This window comes from Arctopsyche grandis, chromosome 7 (assembly GCF_051622035.1).
Source record: "Arctopsyche grandis isolate Sample6627 chromosome 7, ASM5162203v2, whole genome shotgun sequence".
Taxonomy (NCBI): Eukaryota; Metazoa; Arthropoda; class Insecta; order Trichoptera; family Hydropsychidae; genus Arctopsyche; species Arctopsyche grandis.
In genome coordinates this window covers 2,941,238-2,958,334 of record NC_135361.1, presented here as the reverse complement: position 1 = coordinate 2,958,334, position 17,097 = coordinate 2,941,238, and the positions used below count along the sequence as shown (strand labels likewise).

At 31.9% G+C, this 17,097-nt stretch overlaps 1 protein-coding gene across 1 annotated transcript; it reads left to right on the top strand.

Annotated features, from left to right (window-relative positions):
- The first annotated feature begins 5,636 nt into the window (after positions 1 to 5,636).
- LOC143914397 (regulation of nuclear pre-mRNA domain-containing protein 1B) lies at positions 5,637 to 12,138 on the top strand. Its single transcript, XM_077434606.1, has 5 exons — positions 5,637 to 5,852; positions 8,038 to 8,274; positions 8,356 to 8,603; positions 9,936 to 10,044; positions 10,128 to 12,138. Exons 1-5 carry the CDS (start codon positions 5,702 to 5,704, stop codon positions 10,463 to 10,465), a joined length of 1,083 nt encoding a protein of 360 aa, XP_077290732.1. The 5' UTR covers positions 5,637 to 5,701; the 3' UTR covers positions 10,466 to 12,138.
- Positions 12,139 to 17,097: the final 4,959 nt, after the last annotated feature.

The window sequence follows — 17,097 nt, the reverse complement described above, 5'->3', positions numbered from 1 at the left end:
AAATTTTAAAAAGTACAATGTTTTTTTAAGGAATATAATTTTTTTGACTCTCATTTCTTTCATCCGACTTTATATTTACCTAATAATTATATGCGTGGTAGACATCATCATTTGATGGCTGTACCTCCTGCTCGCACAGTTCTTTTTCGAATGGCTCCTATACCAAGAGCTATTCGACTTCTCAATGAAATCGTTGCTGCCGTCCCTGAATGCGATATTTTCCACCTTGGTGAGCGTAGATTATCGGATATTATTTTAACATATTTATCTGGTAACCTGCGCTCATCATTACTTTCTTCATTTGAATGTGATGTATGAGTGGAATCTTAATCTACTCTCTTCCATTTGGGCCTCAGAAGGATGTTTTGTATCTTGTTCTTATTTATTGGAACAGGCTGCAGGTGCAAGAAATTCCTGTATTTGTATTTTTTCTTCAATATTGAAATATGAGAATGTGCCCAGGGTTTCATACATTTTTCAAAAAAATAATGTTTCTTATCAACTCCCACCCTCTCTCGTTTTCTGACAGTTGATTTTCTTTAAATAATTTTCGTGTACTGAATTTTTATATTAAAACCATGGCATGTCAATGAATTTCTTCCAGGTGCCATTTAGGTACGTGTGCCAAAGATTCACCGCTGCTGCTCTATTAGAACCAAAATACTGACACATTGAACCAACTAATATTATATAAACAATTCGACAAGCAATTGAGTACAAATATAATCATAGACCGAGCGTCCTCGCTCTGATATTCGGTTCGGAAATGAACAAAATATATAGACGCCATTTTATATATCACAACTTGAAATCTCTCCGCACATTTTTAATCTCAGTTCCGACGTGAAATCATAACACGGACAAGGACGTTTTAATTCATTTTGATGATTGATGATACTACTAAATTCACATTGGCATATTCTTGGACTGCAATAAAAAATCATCAAGAGTCCAATTTTTGCTGAGAACACTTCTTACGGGAACTGCATTCAATTAATTTGTCACACATCTTCTCAAATACTTATTCGTTGAGGGTGGTTATAATATGATATCATATCCAGGAAATTGTCCAAATATTTGACCTTTGAGCTAAAGTAAGTGCTATGTTTGGCAACACTAGTGCAAGTGATTCTCAGATGTAATACAGGTGATCCAACTTTTCACTGTGCAAAAACTTCAAGTACCAATATATTACATGTGTAATGGTACCCAAACAAGTTTCATCGATGATGAAGTGGTTTTGATCATCTCCCCATCCTCTTTGGCGAATATCAATCGGCCGATGGGTTTTTGCTGATTACTAATGCAAATCAACATGCTAATAAACGAGCCAGTGAACTCTGTAATTTATGCGTTTGATGCGCTATAAATGAGACAATGAACCTTCTCCCCTCGTAAACGAAAAAATATTAGGGAAATACCGATTATATTTGACATTACAAATCGATTAATTGATGACACATATTAGTAATTAGCTATCGTAGATGTGGACGTGCAGATTGGTGGCCAATTTATGGGCTTTGTACTTTGATGTCTGAATTGGTTTAATTAGATATTTTATTATCGTCTCTATAGGAATATGAAAAAGGTCTTTAAATCAGCTTTCGGTTCAAATGTGCCGTTTTATAAATTATTTGTTTTTGAAAAAATTTAGAAAATTTTCTAAAGATGTCTCTATATATTATTTAAATATTTTATTTGAAATTGTATATCGTGTATTTATGTACATATAAAATACAATATTTATGTATATTTGTGGGAAATATTATTATAAAACTATTATTTAGTAGCTAACAGGAACATCACCAATGGCACTAAAGGTTCTCAGTTCTATCGCGAAAGGAACACATTATAAAATTAAACTGTAAATTTTAATATCTAAGCCTTAATCGCTTGCATTCGATTTTTTCTTGAAGTGATTGATTATTTCTAGGCGCATAAAATATTCTCAAATATTTTTTTTATAACATTCCACACGAATGAAAACAAATCTATCAAGTCGAATGAAAGCATCGATAACGTTGCTCGTCGACGTATTTCAATAATTTATTCGGTTGAATTAATTTTAACAAAAAAAACTTGTGTGCGCGTCGAATCATCCGTGTTTATTCAAATATGAAAATGCTACTAATGAATAATTTATACAAAAACAATACTAATATTAATATTTAACACGGGTTAATTGCTATATAATATGTATATGTAGTCGTCTGATGAAATCGCAATTATTTTTCTTCATAATGTCAAACATTAGAGCCATGACTTTATATCAATTTTCATAAACCCTTTATAAGTATTAAAAAATCCATCAAATTTGGATAAAGTTAAAAAAGACAAATGCGAGAAAAATACAAAAATAGAAACACTGCATACCAGTGGCATGCCGTGGAAATCTCCCTGTTTTCATCGCACAGCTTTACTTACGTGTGCGCGAGCAGGATACACAGGCTCGGTATGACAACTAACGCCAGTGAGCTTTGGGTGCTCGTCCATGGTTCACTCCGCGAAGCAACTACATTACATGTATACTTCGTCTTACATACGAATACAAATGTATTAATCGAGCAATAAAGATCTTCTTACAAACAAACACAACATGTGTTTCCTTAGGGCGGGATACGGTCAACATACCTTCCCTGCTTTTACAATACAAAATATCTAATATTGATACACGCACGCTCATTGGCAACACTGGTATTTATTTAATTCATTTTTTTTTTCAATATATTCAGTAAGGAATGAAGAACTTAAATATTTCTGCGAGTCTAATGAAGTCACATATATTATAATAACATGCTATCCGATTCAAGAAGAAGGTGGTTATCGCTCCTTCCAGGAACTGAAAGAATACTACGGATGTGGGAGCCGTTGAAATATTTTTTCTTAGAAGAAGAAAATTTTCCAAAAGCGATTTTTTTACAAATCCACTATCAGAACTTTATACCTTGTTTGTACACAGCCAAATGTTTTTGATTGAAAAGCAAATAAAAAAGCTTGAAAAATCTATCATATGTAACTGTTATGGGGGATGAACGAATGAGACGACTGGCATGTTGATGCACGTATTTTATTTATGATAGCTGAAGGCAGAGTGAGTAGCCGCTCTCCGAACCCAGCCAAGTTGGTCCCCACTCGCAGGAAGGTGACCAAACTCGACCATGTCGTATAGCGAGCCGCCACACTGTCATTGAAGTGAAAAATATTAATAAGTAAAAAAATATATAAGATTAGGTAGAAAATACATAGGTATTCAAGCAAACTAGACATACAATAAACTAAGAAAATTACGATGACACAAGTAGAAGCATTTGAAAAAGATGTCGAGAATTTTTTCAACGTTGGAATTATGTAATTACACTGAGCAACAAAATAATTACCAGAGCGGAGATTAATCAATCTTTACTAAGTTTGACCCACTGAATTAATTCGAATATGATAATGATTTTTGTTGGTTCATGATCGTTTACGAGATATGAGCGTTTAAATAAATGCGCAACGTTTTACAGTTTTTTGGTTTTTGCGGTCTTTGGGAAAATGGTGGAAACAATATGTTTTTTCATGGATGCTTCTCTATGAAGTACCCGAGTGGGAACAGGTTGAAAAAACTATTGCATATTTAAATGAAACAGGTATATTGTTTACGGATTTAATTTATGAGGAAGTTATTATATATACAATTATTACCTCATATACAATCAATGTATCATCATCATCATCATTTACAGCCATTCACCATCCACTGCTGGATGAAGGCCTCTCCAACACGCTTCCACTCGTCTCTGTTTTGCGCAACTCTCATCCATCTCACCCCGCACATTTTCCTAATTTCGTCCACCCATCTTCCCTGCGGTCTTCCTTTTACCCTTTTGCATTCTCTCGGGTACCATTCAAGCACTTCTTTTGTCCATCTTTTGTCCATTCTTCTAGCCACGTGGCCCGCCCATTACCATTACAACACTCTATCCACTATGTCCACTACCCTTGTCATGCTTCTCACCCACGTGTTCCACTTCCTGTCTTTCCTCATTATGCCAAACATAGGTTCTATTTATTTTTTTTAAATTGAATCGCCCATTAATCTATTACTGTAACGTAACGTCCTTCCAAACGTCCCGTCAGTTGGCAGTTGGCAGTTGGCAGCTGTTGGCAGCAATTTTTCGAATGGCAGCCCCAGAGTCCTAGTGCGGGAGCGCGGACGGGAGTCACCCACTAACACTCCGACCATTAAGAGGCACAGTGTGCCCCCCCCCCCCTATCTCTCCCGAGCCGTCTCAATCGCAGACGCGCCCAGAAATCGTCATCCATCTTTGTTGTTGAACCATGGGACGGTTGAGTTTATCACCACTCTCTCCCCCGAGTTCCAACCAGTTCGTCTCCTGTATCTTCCACACAGCTTCTAACCCACGTGCGGGTTAAACTTTCCGTGGTAGCCGCCGGCTCCGGAAAGCCCTAGGAGCATCAGTCGCTGGAAGACAGACCAGGTGACCTGATAGCCAGCTTCACAACAGCCACATAGACGACGAGGAGCGCTAACAAATACACAACAGCCCAGGTCAGTCAATCTGTTCCCTTTGACCCCCATCACGGAACGAACGCACCTGGAAGGACGATAAACGTGTGCTATACGCAATCTGACTCTCTCGACGAGAGAGTTGTATACCCGCGTAAACACGTTCGTTACATTATATATTATTTTATTTTAGATTTGGTACAGACGCATCGAGTATGGTCAAGTTTGGTCACCTTCCTGCGAGTGGGGACCAACTCGATTGTGTTCGGAGCTAGCTACTCTTCTTCTTCTTGTTAATGCCTTGTCCGCATCCGGACGTTGACGACCACCTCGTCGATTATTTGAATATATCCGCATCGGTCTTCAGCGGCTCAGAACAGCTCTTCGGCGCTCATATCGGTCCACATGCGTATGTTTCGAAGCCAAGATAACTTTTTCCTGCCAATCCATTTTTTTCCTTCTATTTTCCCCATGGTTATCAAACGGAGAAATTCGTATTTTGGACCCCGTATCATGTGTCCGAGGTACTCCATCTTTCTCCGCTTGATGACAGAAACAAGTTCCCTGCCTCTCCCCATCATGCCGAGGACAGCTTCGTTTGATATCTTTTTGGTCCATGGAATCTTCAGCATACGCCTATAGACCCACATCTCAAAAGCTTCAATGCGGCTGATCATCTTGGTTTTCAGAGTCCACGTCTCACATCCGTGTAGTAATACTGTCCAGACGTAGCTCTTCGCGAATCTCAACCGCGTATGAAGATTGAGATGCTTGTTTGTAAGCGCCGCCTTCATTTTTACAAATGCTGTTCTAGCCATCTCGATGCGGATTCTTAGATCTTCATCTGGGTCACTCACTCTGCCATAAATAAAACACGTGCATTAACACGCCAGTCGTCTCAATCGTTCATCTCCCATAAGTAAAAAAAATTGCGCAATTTTTGAGCCGACAATTATGGCGGCCCTAGTCTAGATCGTTTTGATTGCACAGTCTTGCGTGAAGCCAAAATTGAAAGATCGAACGTGTCGACAACAACATTTGTGACATGGCAACTCTGAAGGGATATCGAGGGGTGGCGAGCAGGTGAGTTGTCGCTGGTCCCCTGTCAGTTAGTGGCGCAACTGTCACTCGGATTAGTAGCGTCGAGTGTCGATCGCCGGCTACGAGATTGCGAACCCTCAGGAGACACCGATGTCGGGCTTCACGGAGACCGCGCTGGTGAAGAAGCTGCACGACCTCAACTGCAGCCAGCAGAGCATCCAGACGCTCTCCTTCTGGCTCATCCACCACCGCAAACACCACGCCACCGTCGTCAGCATTTGGTTCAGAGAACTCCTGACCGGTAAGTCTACCCTCACACCACACCACACCACCCCACACACCCACACTCCAAACCCTCTCCACCGTGAGCACATCACACTCTGCCAGTTGGCCTCCGAACGCCCCACAAGCGTGTCGCATTTTGAGGTTAGAATAACAACTATTCATAAACAAGCGTCCATACTTACCACACTTATAACATACAGTTCAATTGAATGCACCGTTTCTAACGTGAACCCCGAAAAAACCTGAGCATTCGAAATGTGGATCTACTGGTTATGCATAAGCCGGACTGATAAGGTCTCGAATGACATAGTCGTATCTTGTATGAATAAAACTATAGAGAGATGCATCAACTCGTACATCTTATTACTCAATGAAAGATCTGCAGCAGGACCTAAGGCCTTTGAAGAAGGACGTACTTACCCAAGTTTAATCATAGTACCGCTATCGCACTAAAAGAATATCGTTGCTATGATACAGTTGTGAGGTTTCGTATGTAAACATTATGTACTATCAGAGTTGTGTTTTTTTTTTATAATGACTCCACATTCCTGATTATAATATGTTGCTAACTGATTTTGCTTTGGAGGACGACATTGTGTCTGCTAATTGTTATTGTCGAGTAATAAACAATCACATTTGTTATCTAGTGCGATAGAATGTTGATTGTTCAGACTATATATACATATACATTATATATATATATATATATATATATATATATATATATATATATATATATATATATATATATATATATATATATATATATATATATATATATATATATATATATATATATATATATATATATATATATATATATATATATATATATATATATATATATATATATATATATATATATATATATATATATATATATATATATATATATATATATATATATATATATATATATATATATATATATATATATATATATATATATATATATATATATATATATATATATATATATATATATATATATATATATATATATATATATATATATATATATATATATATATATATATATATATATATATATATATATATATATATATATATATATATATATATATATATATATATATATATATATATATATATATATATATAATATATATATATATATATATATATATATATATATATATATATATATATATATATATATATATATATATATATATATATATATATATATATATATATATATATATATATATATATATATATATATATATATATATATATATATATATATATATATATATATATATATATATATATATATATATATATATATATATATATATATATATATATATATATATATATATATATATATATATATATATATATATATATATATATATATATATATATATATATATATATATATATATATATATATATATATATATATATATATATATATATATATATATATATATATATATATATATATATATATATATATATATATATATATATATATATATATATATATATATATATATATATATATATATATATATATATATATATATATATATATATATATATATATATATATATATATATATATATATATATATATATATATATATATATATATATATATATATATATATATATATATATATATATATATATATATATATATATATATATATATATATATATATATATATATATATATATATATATATATATATATATATATATATATATATATATATATATATATATATATATATATATATATATATATATATATATATATATATATATATATATATATATATATATATATATATATATATATATATATATATATATATATATATATATATATATATATATATATATATATATATATATATATATATATATATATATATATATATATATATATATATATATATATATATATATATATATATATATATATATATATATATATATATATATATATATATATATATATATATATATATATATATATATATATATATATATATATATATATATATATATATATATATATATATATATATATATATATATATATATATATATATATATATATATATATATATATATATATATATATATATATATATATATATATATATGACGGTACATTGATCCATGTAGGTCTTGAATTTAATATTTTAAATTATATTTTTCAGTGAAAGATGGCAGACAGTTGACCTTTATGTACCTCGCCAATGATGTGATACAAAACAGTAAAAAGAAAGGGCCAGAGTACGGACGGGAGTTTGGCGAGGTGTTGAAGAAGTCGTTTGAATTCATGCGCACCACCGGCATCGATGAGAAGACGAAGAATAGTCTCATGAGGATATTAAACATTTGGGAAGAGCGGGGAGTGTACGATGCGAAACAAGTTCAAGACTTCAAAGAGACAAGTATATACATATACTTACGTCTTTCTTAGCTACGTACTTTCATATAGTTGTAGTTTGATGTTGAACGTGTTTATTTTGCAGTCGATCCCAACGAAGCGGTCAAAGGGAAGAAACGCAAGTCTTCCGAAACATCAGTAGCCGAGCCGAAAGCGAAGGAACCTGTAGAAAAGAAATCCAGGAATGGAACTAGCGTGGTGGCAACCGTCGATAGAAGAGAACGGAAAAAGAGTGAGACGTATTTAGAAGTCGACGGCCTTATAGAGACTCATGTTACGCTTAGTCCTAAAACTCCCCCTGGTGATCCTCCAGAACCTGAAGAATTAATCAAGGTATATTATTGATTGATTAATCCATTCATAAGAGTGGCTTTCTACGAAATAATCAAATTTGTGGTTTATTTTTATCTTTGATTTATACCAGGAAGGCTTAACAGGTACCCCAATTGGCCAGAAACATTGCATATTTGATACAAATATTATTAGTATTATACAAAGTACATAAATACATATCAATTAATATGCACAGAGACATCTATGGTCAAATTTGTACATTTGCAGCATTTTAAACAATTCAGCGAAATTCAGTAGACATAACGATTAACATCCACGGAGACATTTATGGTCAAATTTGTGAATTTGCAGCATTTTATACAATTCAGCGAAATTCGAGATTGCTGAAAACTCGAGATTTTGCGAGAAAATGGGTAAGGTTGCCAATTTGTTGGAACCGTTTCAATGAAAATCAGATAAATTGGCAAACTCTGATAGGAAATGATCGACCTGGAGTCACAAATCCAAGGTCTGGCCAGCAGAAACCGGTGAAATTTGCATAAAATTTATAAAAGTAATAGACAATTTAGAAGGGTCTTCCTATCCCTTTGTCCATTTATGTGAAAAAATTGAAAGGATAAAACAGAGCTTGCAGTTTACCATAGATGGTGTTTTTCCTGTCGAAACCAAGCAACTGATTTTGTCTACTACTGTAAACAAAAGAAGACAGTTGGAGCTGTGTATCCAAAAGGCTGCTCAAAAAAGCGTCTTAAAACTAGACTCGCACTCAAGACTAAATGAGACAAATCTATTCCTCCAAACATCGAGTAAACTATTCAGTCCATCTGTGACAGGTACAAAATCTAATATTAATGTTAAAGAAACAGTTTTGTTTTTTAGAAACCTGCCATTGTTTAATGTATTAACAGAGGCTCAATGTTTGGAAGGATATCAGCACTTTTTTAGACAATTAATAGAGAATATAAAAAGTGAATACACGCCGGATATATTGCTATTATTGAAGGCAACAAAAATTAAATATGAAGAGTTTGGTTGTGCAGCTCTAAAATCTATTTAGTGTCCCGTCAATAGTGTGGATGCTGAAAGGTATTTCAGTAAATACAATATAATTGTTACCGATCGTCACACGAATCTCAAAAAAGAATTTATTATATTTAAAAAGGTATTATATTTTGTCTTTGTATTTTTATATTCATGTTTTTTTCATTGTAATTTTAATTCCAAAACATTTTTAATGCCCTAAAACGCTAGAATGCAGAATGAAAATGCTAAAATTGACAAAAATAGATGCCCAAAACACGTGTCCCTAATTATAGCTTTTGTATGATGTTTGTTTGTAAAAGAAATTAATTGAAACGTTTTTATTTGCAGGCTTTATTAGAATTAGAAAATAGCGCTTCAAGCGATGCAGCCGTTAGAGAAAGAATAGCATCTTTACCGCCTGAGGTCTCGGAAGTTTCACTTTTAACAAAATTAGACAGTAAGCTTCGATGTTAACATATTCTCCTATATGCAAGTATCTTATCGTTTTGATGGTAAACACCAATTTGAATCTAATTGCAGATAGAGAAGCAGCATTTAGATTATCGGAATTAGTAAGCGCGGCCGTGCAATTGTTAGTTGATTATAATGCGAGGCTCACGAATGAGCTGGAGCGGAGACGCAAAACGGCAGCCGCCCTGAGAGACTTTGCTCAGGCGCAGAAAGACCTCACCAAGCAAGCCGAAGAAAGACTCGAGGAGTATAATGAGAAGCTGCAGAAAGTCTATGCCGTTCGCGGCGAGATCAAATCCCACCTAGAGAGTCTGCCCGACGTCAAGCAGCTTCCGGACGTGACCCGAGGGTTGGCTCCGTTGCCGTCCGCTGGCGATCTATTCAGCATGCCGACTCTTCCCAATTGAATACCAAGACTGTTATATATTAAATATATTTTAATATATTAATATGACTCGCATATAAGGCTATCGTTTATATTGTAATTTTTTTTTTCCTCTCGTTTGTTCTTGCAAATTATTATTTTCGATAAGTATTTTTAACTATTACTTAGGTGTATAAGAGATTTACATTAAACGATTAGACTAGTCACTGTTGAAATCTCGCAATAACTAATTACGTAGGACAAATATGATACAAATTTAACAGATTCTAAGTAATTTTAATGATGATACAAAATATATTTGCTCAGCATAACTATAATATTTATACAAATTATGAAAGCCTTACATTTTTATCACAGCCGACTATGATAATGTATTTACTAATTAATATAAGTTATATATTAACTTTTTTCATATCACGCAGCGTGTATTTCGATGTCTGTTTTGTACCCATAATAATTCTTGTAAAATTGTACTCTGGTAGATTTTTACATATGTACGCTTATGTAATATGAAATGTGGGCCCAAGTCTATACCAAAACCAGTGACGGACCAGACTCGGAAACTAGTGGGCCCGTGTTTTAGCTATTACGAGTTGTTGAGAGTTCTCACTTTCTATTATTATTATTATGTATTTGTTACGCTGCACGATGTTCTTGTTGTTTTACATCTGGCTGATGTTTGTTTGTGTACTTTTTTGGTAGTAAAGTTTGCAGCCCACTCTATTGTACGATACTGTATATATTGAAATTGATAGGTGAAAAAATAAAATGAATTTGTTTATATAATAAAAATGTTTTTATTTGATATACATTCCACTTGACACCTCGTAACTTATATATAAAGAATAACGAATTAAAAGTTTCTTTTTCTTGATTTAAAGATGTGACAAAAAGGATGGACCACTTTTTTAGAAATAATACAAATGAAAATTTACATGTTTTGGTTTATAGCAGCTATTATTTTACTAGGCATATTTTCTATACAGGTATCGATCATTTCATTTATCTGTTGAATTACCTGAGCCATGGTAAAATTTCAATGTTCATTGTTTCCAGGTAATTCCTCACAGATCTAGCAGTGTGACATGGACTCTACCTGGCATAAATAGGTCGCCCCTATGTAATCCTTTTTTGACAAAAATATGTATAGTTATCTGGATTCATCGCATTTTAATGTTATCAAGGACTTTCTTTGCTTTGCTTGTATTTCAAATTTATCGTGGTATTTGGAATACTTAGCAGCGTAGTCCGTGAGTGTTATATTATCTAGCGATTGCAGCCTATTTATAATAATATTTTTAGAATAAATATCTACAGAATCTGAATCTAGTTTTAATAAGTCTTTGTTCGGCTTTAGCATACGAACACAATCTGTAAACGGACTTGTATTTATGAAAACACTCTGCCTACTCATTTTGGACAAAGGCAACGGTAAAACATGGTAGGCGGCTTCTCGGGTAGACATTAAATTATTATTTATAAAGACAAGCGATTTTCCTTAAGTAGTGTTTCCATTGTTATCAGATCTCTCAATAATTTTGATAGTCCTGATTCTACTTTTGCAATATAATTAATTATATACGAAGCAAAGCATTATTAGTAGTGTTTCCATTGTTGTCAGATCTCTCAATAATTTTGAAAGTCATGATTCTACTTTTGCAATATAATTAATTATATATGAAGCTAAGCATTATTCTTCCATAAAGTATATGAAAATTAAACATAAAAAAAATCGAAAGTGAAGTAAGAAGAGGCTAGTAACAATTAATACCATGTAAAAAAAAAGTTTTCTAAAAACATACCTCTTCTATAATTTATATATAAAATTATTATTTTGAATAAAAATACCAATTATTTTATTTTACTACCATCAATGAATGTTTAAAACTAAAAACTGGATAGACGTCGGGCACTTTTCAGAAATTCAAATTGCAAACGCGTCTTACACAACATTTTTGCACCATTGTAAATGGCGGAGGATCCATTTACTTTTATATTTAGGGCCATCTTTTAACCATAAAAATATGTGCTCGTGGGGAGATCCCCTCATTTGGAATTCTACTCGATTAAAACTATCTATTACTTTATTTTCATCAAAAATACTATTATTGGATTATTATTTTAACTAGTATTATTGAAAATATCGAGCACATGTTACTGGATCATTTCGAATTAACTTATTTTTTTCAAATTTATTTAAATTGTACGCTTCTAATGTTATACTCGGGTCGTTATTTAATTTATTTAAACATTGCAATAATTCAGGCCATATGGTCTCACCAGCAAAAAGGGTTAAAAATTAAATGGAAGATAATCAACAATGAAACAATAAGCATCTAAAAAAATCCTGACTGATCTGGACATTGTGGGCAAGAAAAGAAAATTATTTCTTTTTCTCCGGTAATATTGGCATTGTTTTGTTTTGCCGTGATCATCTTTTTGATAAAATTTCGAAAGATGTGTTTTCTCAGTAGACTTCTACGATTTGCAGTCTCTGTTGTCCAGTGATGTAGTGCTAAATTTTACATTATGCAAGAAATGCATCGAGTGTATCCTCAAAACAATCTTCGAGCGATGAGTGTATCCTTCAGTTCATGACACAAAGCCGTTTGTTTGTTCGTCACAGCCCCCAAGAATGCTACCTACCCTCATGTATCGATAGCACAATTAAACATCCACCCTAGACAATGGTTTGGGCCGTCATAAGCGCAAAAAAGGTCCAGGGCCCATTTATTTCGTTAATGGGTCCATGAATAGGGACCAATATTTAAATGTGCTAGACGCATCTGGTGCCCCACATAAAGCCTGGTGGTATCCTTGATCCTCACAGCATTTTTATGCATGACAGCGCTCCTTGTCATCGAGCTTGGGTGAAAAATATTGCAAGTGGTAAAACTTTTCGACAAAATTTAAGTTTTATAGTGTTTTGATTTTCTAAATTTTTATACCGGGTTGCGTACCGGTGCCGATGAAAGGTGGCGGGGCGCCGTACCGGCTATTGTCTATCCATCAAATTCCGATGACATCTTTCTATTTACGGGACCTTCAATACTTATGGATGTTTGTTTTTTCTATACATCTTTACTTGTATCTTTCTTCTCGGAACGAATCAGTGGGAGTCAAGCAACTTCAGCTCTTTAGCTGGTCACTTCGGTGAGGTGTCGGATTGGTTGCAAAGTTCCTGATAACCATCCCAATTATCATAGATGAGAGTTCAGAATACAAAATCTCTTAATATACACAGGATAACCGTTCGTTTGTTTTCGGATCTGTAGGAAGCTCAGCTTCTGCATTTGACGAGTCAACTGTTCACCTGCTATTGTCTCCATCACGTTCAGACCTATCTTGATCCGTTCGTTCAGGTGTCAAATACTAGTCCAGACATAACATACAATATTTTTAATTTTTAGATCCTTGTTGCTAAAAATGATGCAAAAAAAAAAATCAATTACAAACAAAAATAATCAAAATTTTATTAATAAAATATATAGATTAATAGTTACCTTTTGCCAGTCATCATATAATTCTGATGCATTTTAAACCACTGCATCCTTTTGCATAAGAAACTTCTAAACGAAGTTTCTATTCGATATATTGATATCAGAAACTACTTGATATTTCAAGAGTTTTTGATTTTAGAGTACAGAACTGCATAGCTTGAAATAAAAATAAAACAGCTATTTATTTGTGATAAAATAAAAAAAAATACGAAGTTTCAAAAACAAAAATAGCTCAGATATTAGCTTCGACATATGAATTGATTCAGAGACGAAAAATAATAATGCATCATTGAAAATTTCAATACAAATCAACTTATGTATATAAAATATACTAACCGCTTCAATGGCGAATTTCAAGCACTTCACATTACGATCAATCTATAAGAAAAAATAAAGAAACGTGTTACTTTCATTTGTAAGAATGAAAAATTAATTGTAATTTGAACTTAATACTCAGATATTTTTTATCTACAATGTAAATATATTATTTCAGAGACGAAAAATAATAAGACATCATTGCAAATTAAACTATATATTGTATTTCAACTATGTGCATATTATACTGACCTATTGTGCAGTGACGTTCAAATCTGGCGCCTGAAAAGAAATAAAATATATAAATCATCTGATAAAAATACAATTATATCATTATTGAGAATTACTCACCTTATTAACAGCTTTTATCAGCGAAAATGAAGAAAAAAAAAAAATGCAATAACAGTATCAATTATTTATTCACAGGAAGAAACACAGTTTTGTATACATCGGACAAACGGAGAGACACAAGAAATTATTTTGGCACTAAAAATTGTGTTTTGTGCAATACAAAAAAAAAAAAAAACACTTTACAATATATTAAATATATAATAAAATTTTGCATACGTTAGTGTAGCATAGTAGTTAAATCGATACCATAACTTAAACATACACATCTGCATATCAAGCATAAAAAAAATACATTTTACATGACAAAAAGTTCCTTCCTGTACAATTTCCAACACTTCAACCCTCAACACACCACATTATTCTTTCTCTAACAACTATAGTATTTTTTTAAAGCAGTAAGTGCACTTTTTTAAAAAATAATATTTTTTTACTTAAAAATACACAAACAAAAAAAAAAGAAACATCGTACAGTATAAACATGCCAAGTGGTTTTGCGATAGTATTATTTTTTTTTTTAGTATTCAAGCCTTTTCAAAACTACGCAGCCTCGTCGATGATGATTCATTTTAAATCGAAAACGTCAAGCTGGACTTGCTCTAGAAGTGTGAACGCACAAAAAAGCTAGACTACGAATGGAAAATGCTGAGATTTTTCCATTTATTTCTTTTGAGACTAGAAAATATTCCAGATGCATATTCCGAACATCACAATTGGCAAAAAAAAACCAACGTGTACAACGTTGCAAATTTAACAAATACGCACTAACTGCAATAATAATAAAAAAAAGCACTAAGTGAGCGCAGAACTTTCACCGAAAACAAACAAAAAGAAAATTACTACTCACTCAAAAAGGAACATGTTTCGTTGTATCGCTAATAATAATTAATTACAAAAAAATAAAAAATAAGATAAACACAGGACGCCGATGGTGAGTTAATTAATATCCAAGAAAAAATTAATGTTGACCAAATCCCATTGTCCAAAGCTATTGTGTGTTTATTATTACGTAAATGTGTTAAATTTTTTTATACACATAGGCAGCATAAAGCCGGTACTAAAAATAATAAAACACTGATTAAATTTAAAAACAACCCTTAAACTAATTCAAATTACAAAAAACGCGTAAATACGCGGCCGTATTTAAGCAATTTAAAACCTAACAAACGCATAATAATATCGACCAGCCCCGAACGTGCCATCTATAGTGTAACCGACTACGATAAATGCCGCAAACCTTCAACTCGGAAGCCTAACATTCCAAAACAATACCCGACTTCAGACATCTTAACGTATACATATATGCAAGTTAAAACTAAACTTTACAAATACAAAAGTGTTAAACATACGTACACACATGTAATTTTTTTATTATCATTTTAATTATAAAGATTTTTCACTAATATATATTATAATAATAATAAAAAATAATGCAATGAGGCCATTAATGTTGAATCATGGCTGGCGTTTAACTTAAAAATATACAAATTCGATTGTTAATCTTTTTTTTTTGTTGTTGATATCATCGGAACGTTCTAGAAATGTGCGAATTTTTTTTAACACATCAATACAAGCATATGTATATATATATATATAGAAAAAACAGCATTCTAATACGTACTTATACATGAAAACCTGTGTAGATTATAAATACATATGCATGTCACTATCTAAAGACAAGTTAAACTAAAACAGTACACAATTCAATGAAAAAAATTACATTAGAAAAATAATTATCCCTGTTCATTTCATAATAATAATAAATATACACACTATAACTAAAATAATTAAAGACTACGAATTAAAAGCATCAATCGACTCACTATGTATGTATATCCTCAAGTTACGCAATGGGTTTCCTTAAAATATATTAATGTTATGCACAATTATTTCATTTGCTCAATGATTTGTGCTCCAGATAATAGAATACATATGAAAAATTCAAAGGCAAACGAAAAAAAACCGTGAAAATGCGCAAACTAAATTATAATAATATAATATACACAATTATTGTAATTACAGCACGTTGTATAAAAAAAAAAACACTACCACTTCGCAAAGATACGGATCCAACGAGACCTTTAATAAATTTACGCATTAAAAAAATACATAGGTTGAGAAAAATTAAGCACCCCGGTAATATACTCCGTATTAATTCTAATTAATTAATTTAACACAAGTTAGAAAAACTCACAAGTACATTCATATATGCATACAAATAGGAAACTTTTTTAGATCTAAAACAAAAAATAAAAAAAAGTAAACCTATATATATGTATATAAATTACATCAATTGTACACTTGACGGCTTTTTTTTGTTTATTTTTATGTCCTTTGCAAGATGTATTTATAATATGTACAAATATATATATATTATATATATATATAATTAATACAAAACAGCAACCATTTAACAATCATAGATAAAATTTTCAAATGACAAATATTATTTTTTTTTTATTTTCGTAGTATTTGTTTAACTATTCGAAAT

Excerpts from the sequence above, each read along its gene's own strand:
- LOC143914397 (XM_077434606.1), top strand. The coding sequence starts at position 5,702 with ATGTCGGGCTTCACGGAGACCGCGCTGGTGAAGAAGCTGCACGACCTC. Across the intron at positions 5,853-8,037 it reads GTTCAGAGAACTCCTGACCG|TGAAAGATGGCAGACAGTTG; the intron begins GTAAGTCTACCC and ends TATATTTTTCAG. Across the intron at positions 10,045-10,127 it reads ACTTTTAACAAAATTAGACA|ATAGAGAAGCAGCATTTAGA; the intron begins GTAAGCTTCGAT and ends ATCTAATTGCAG.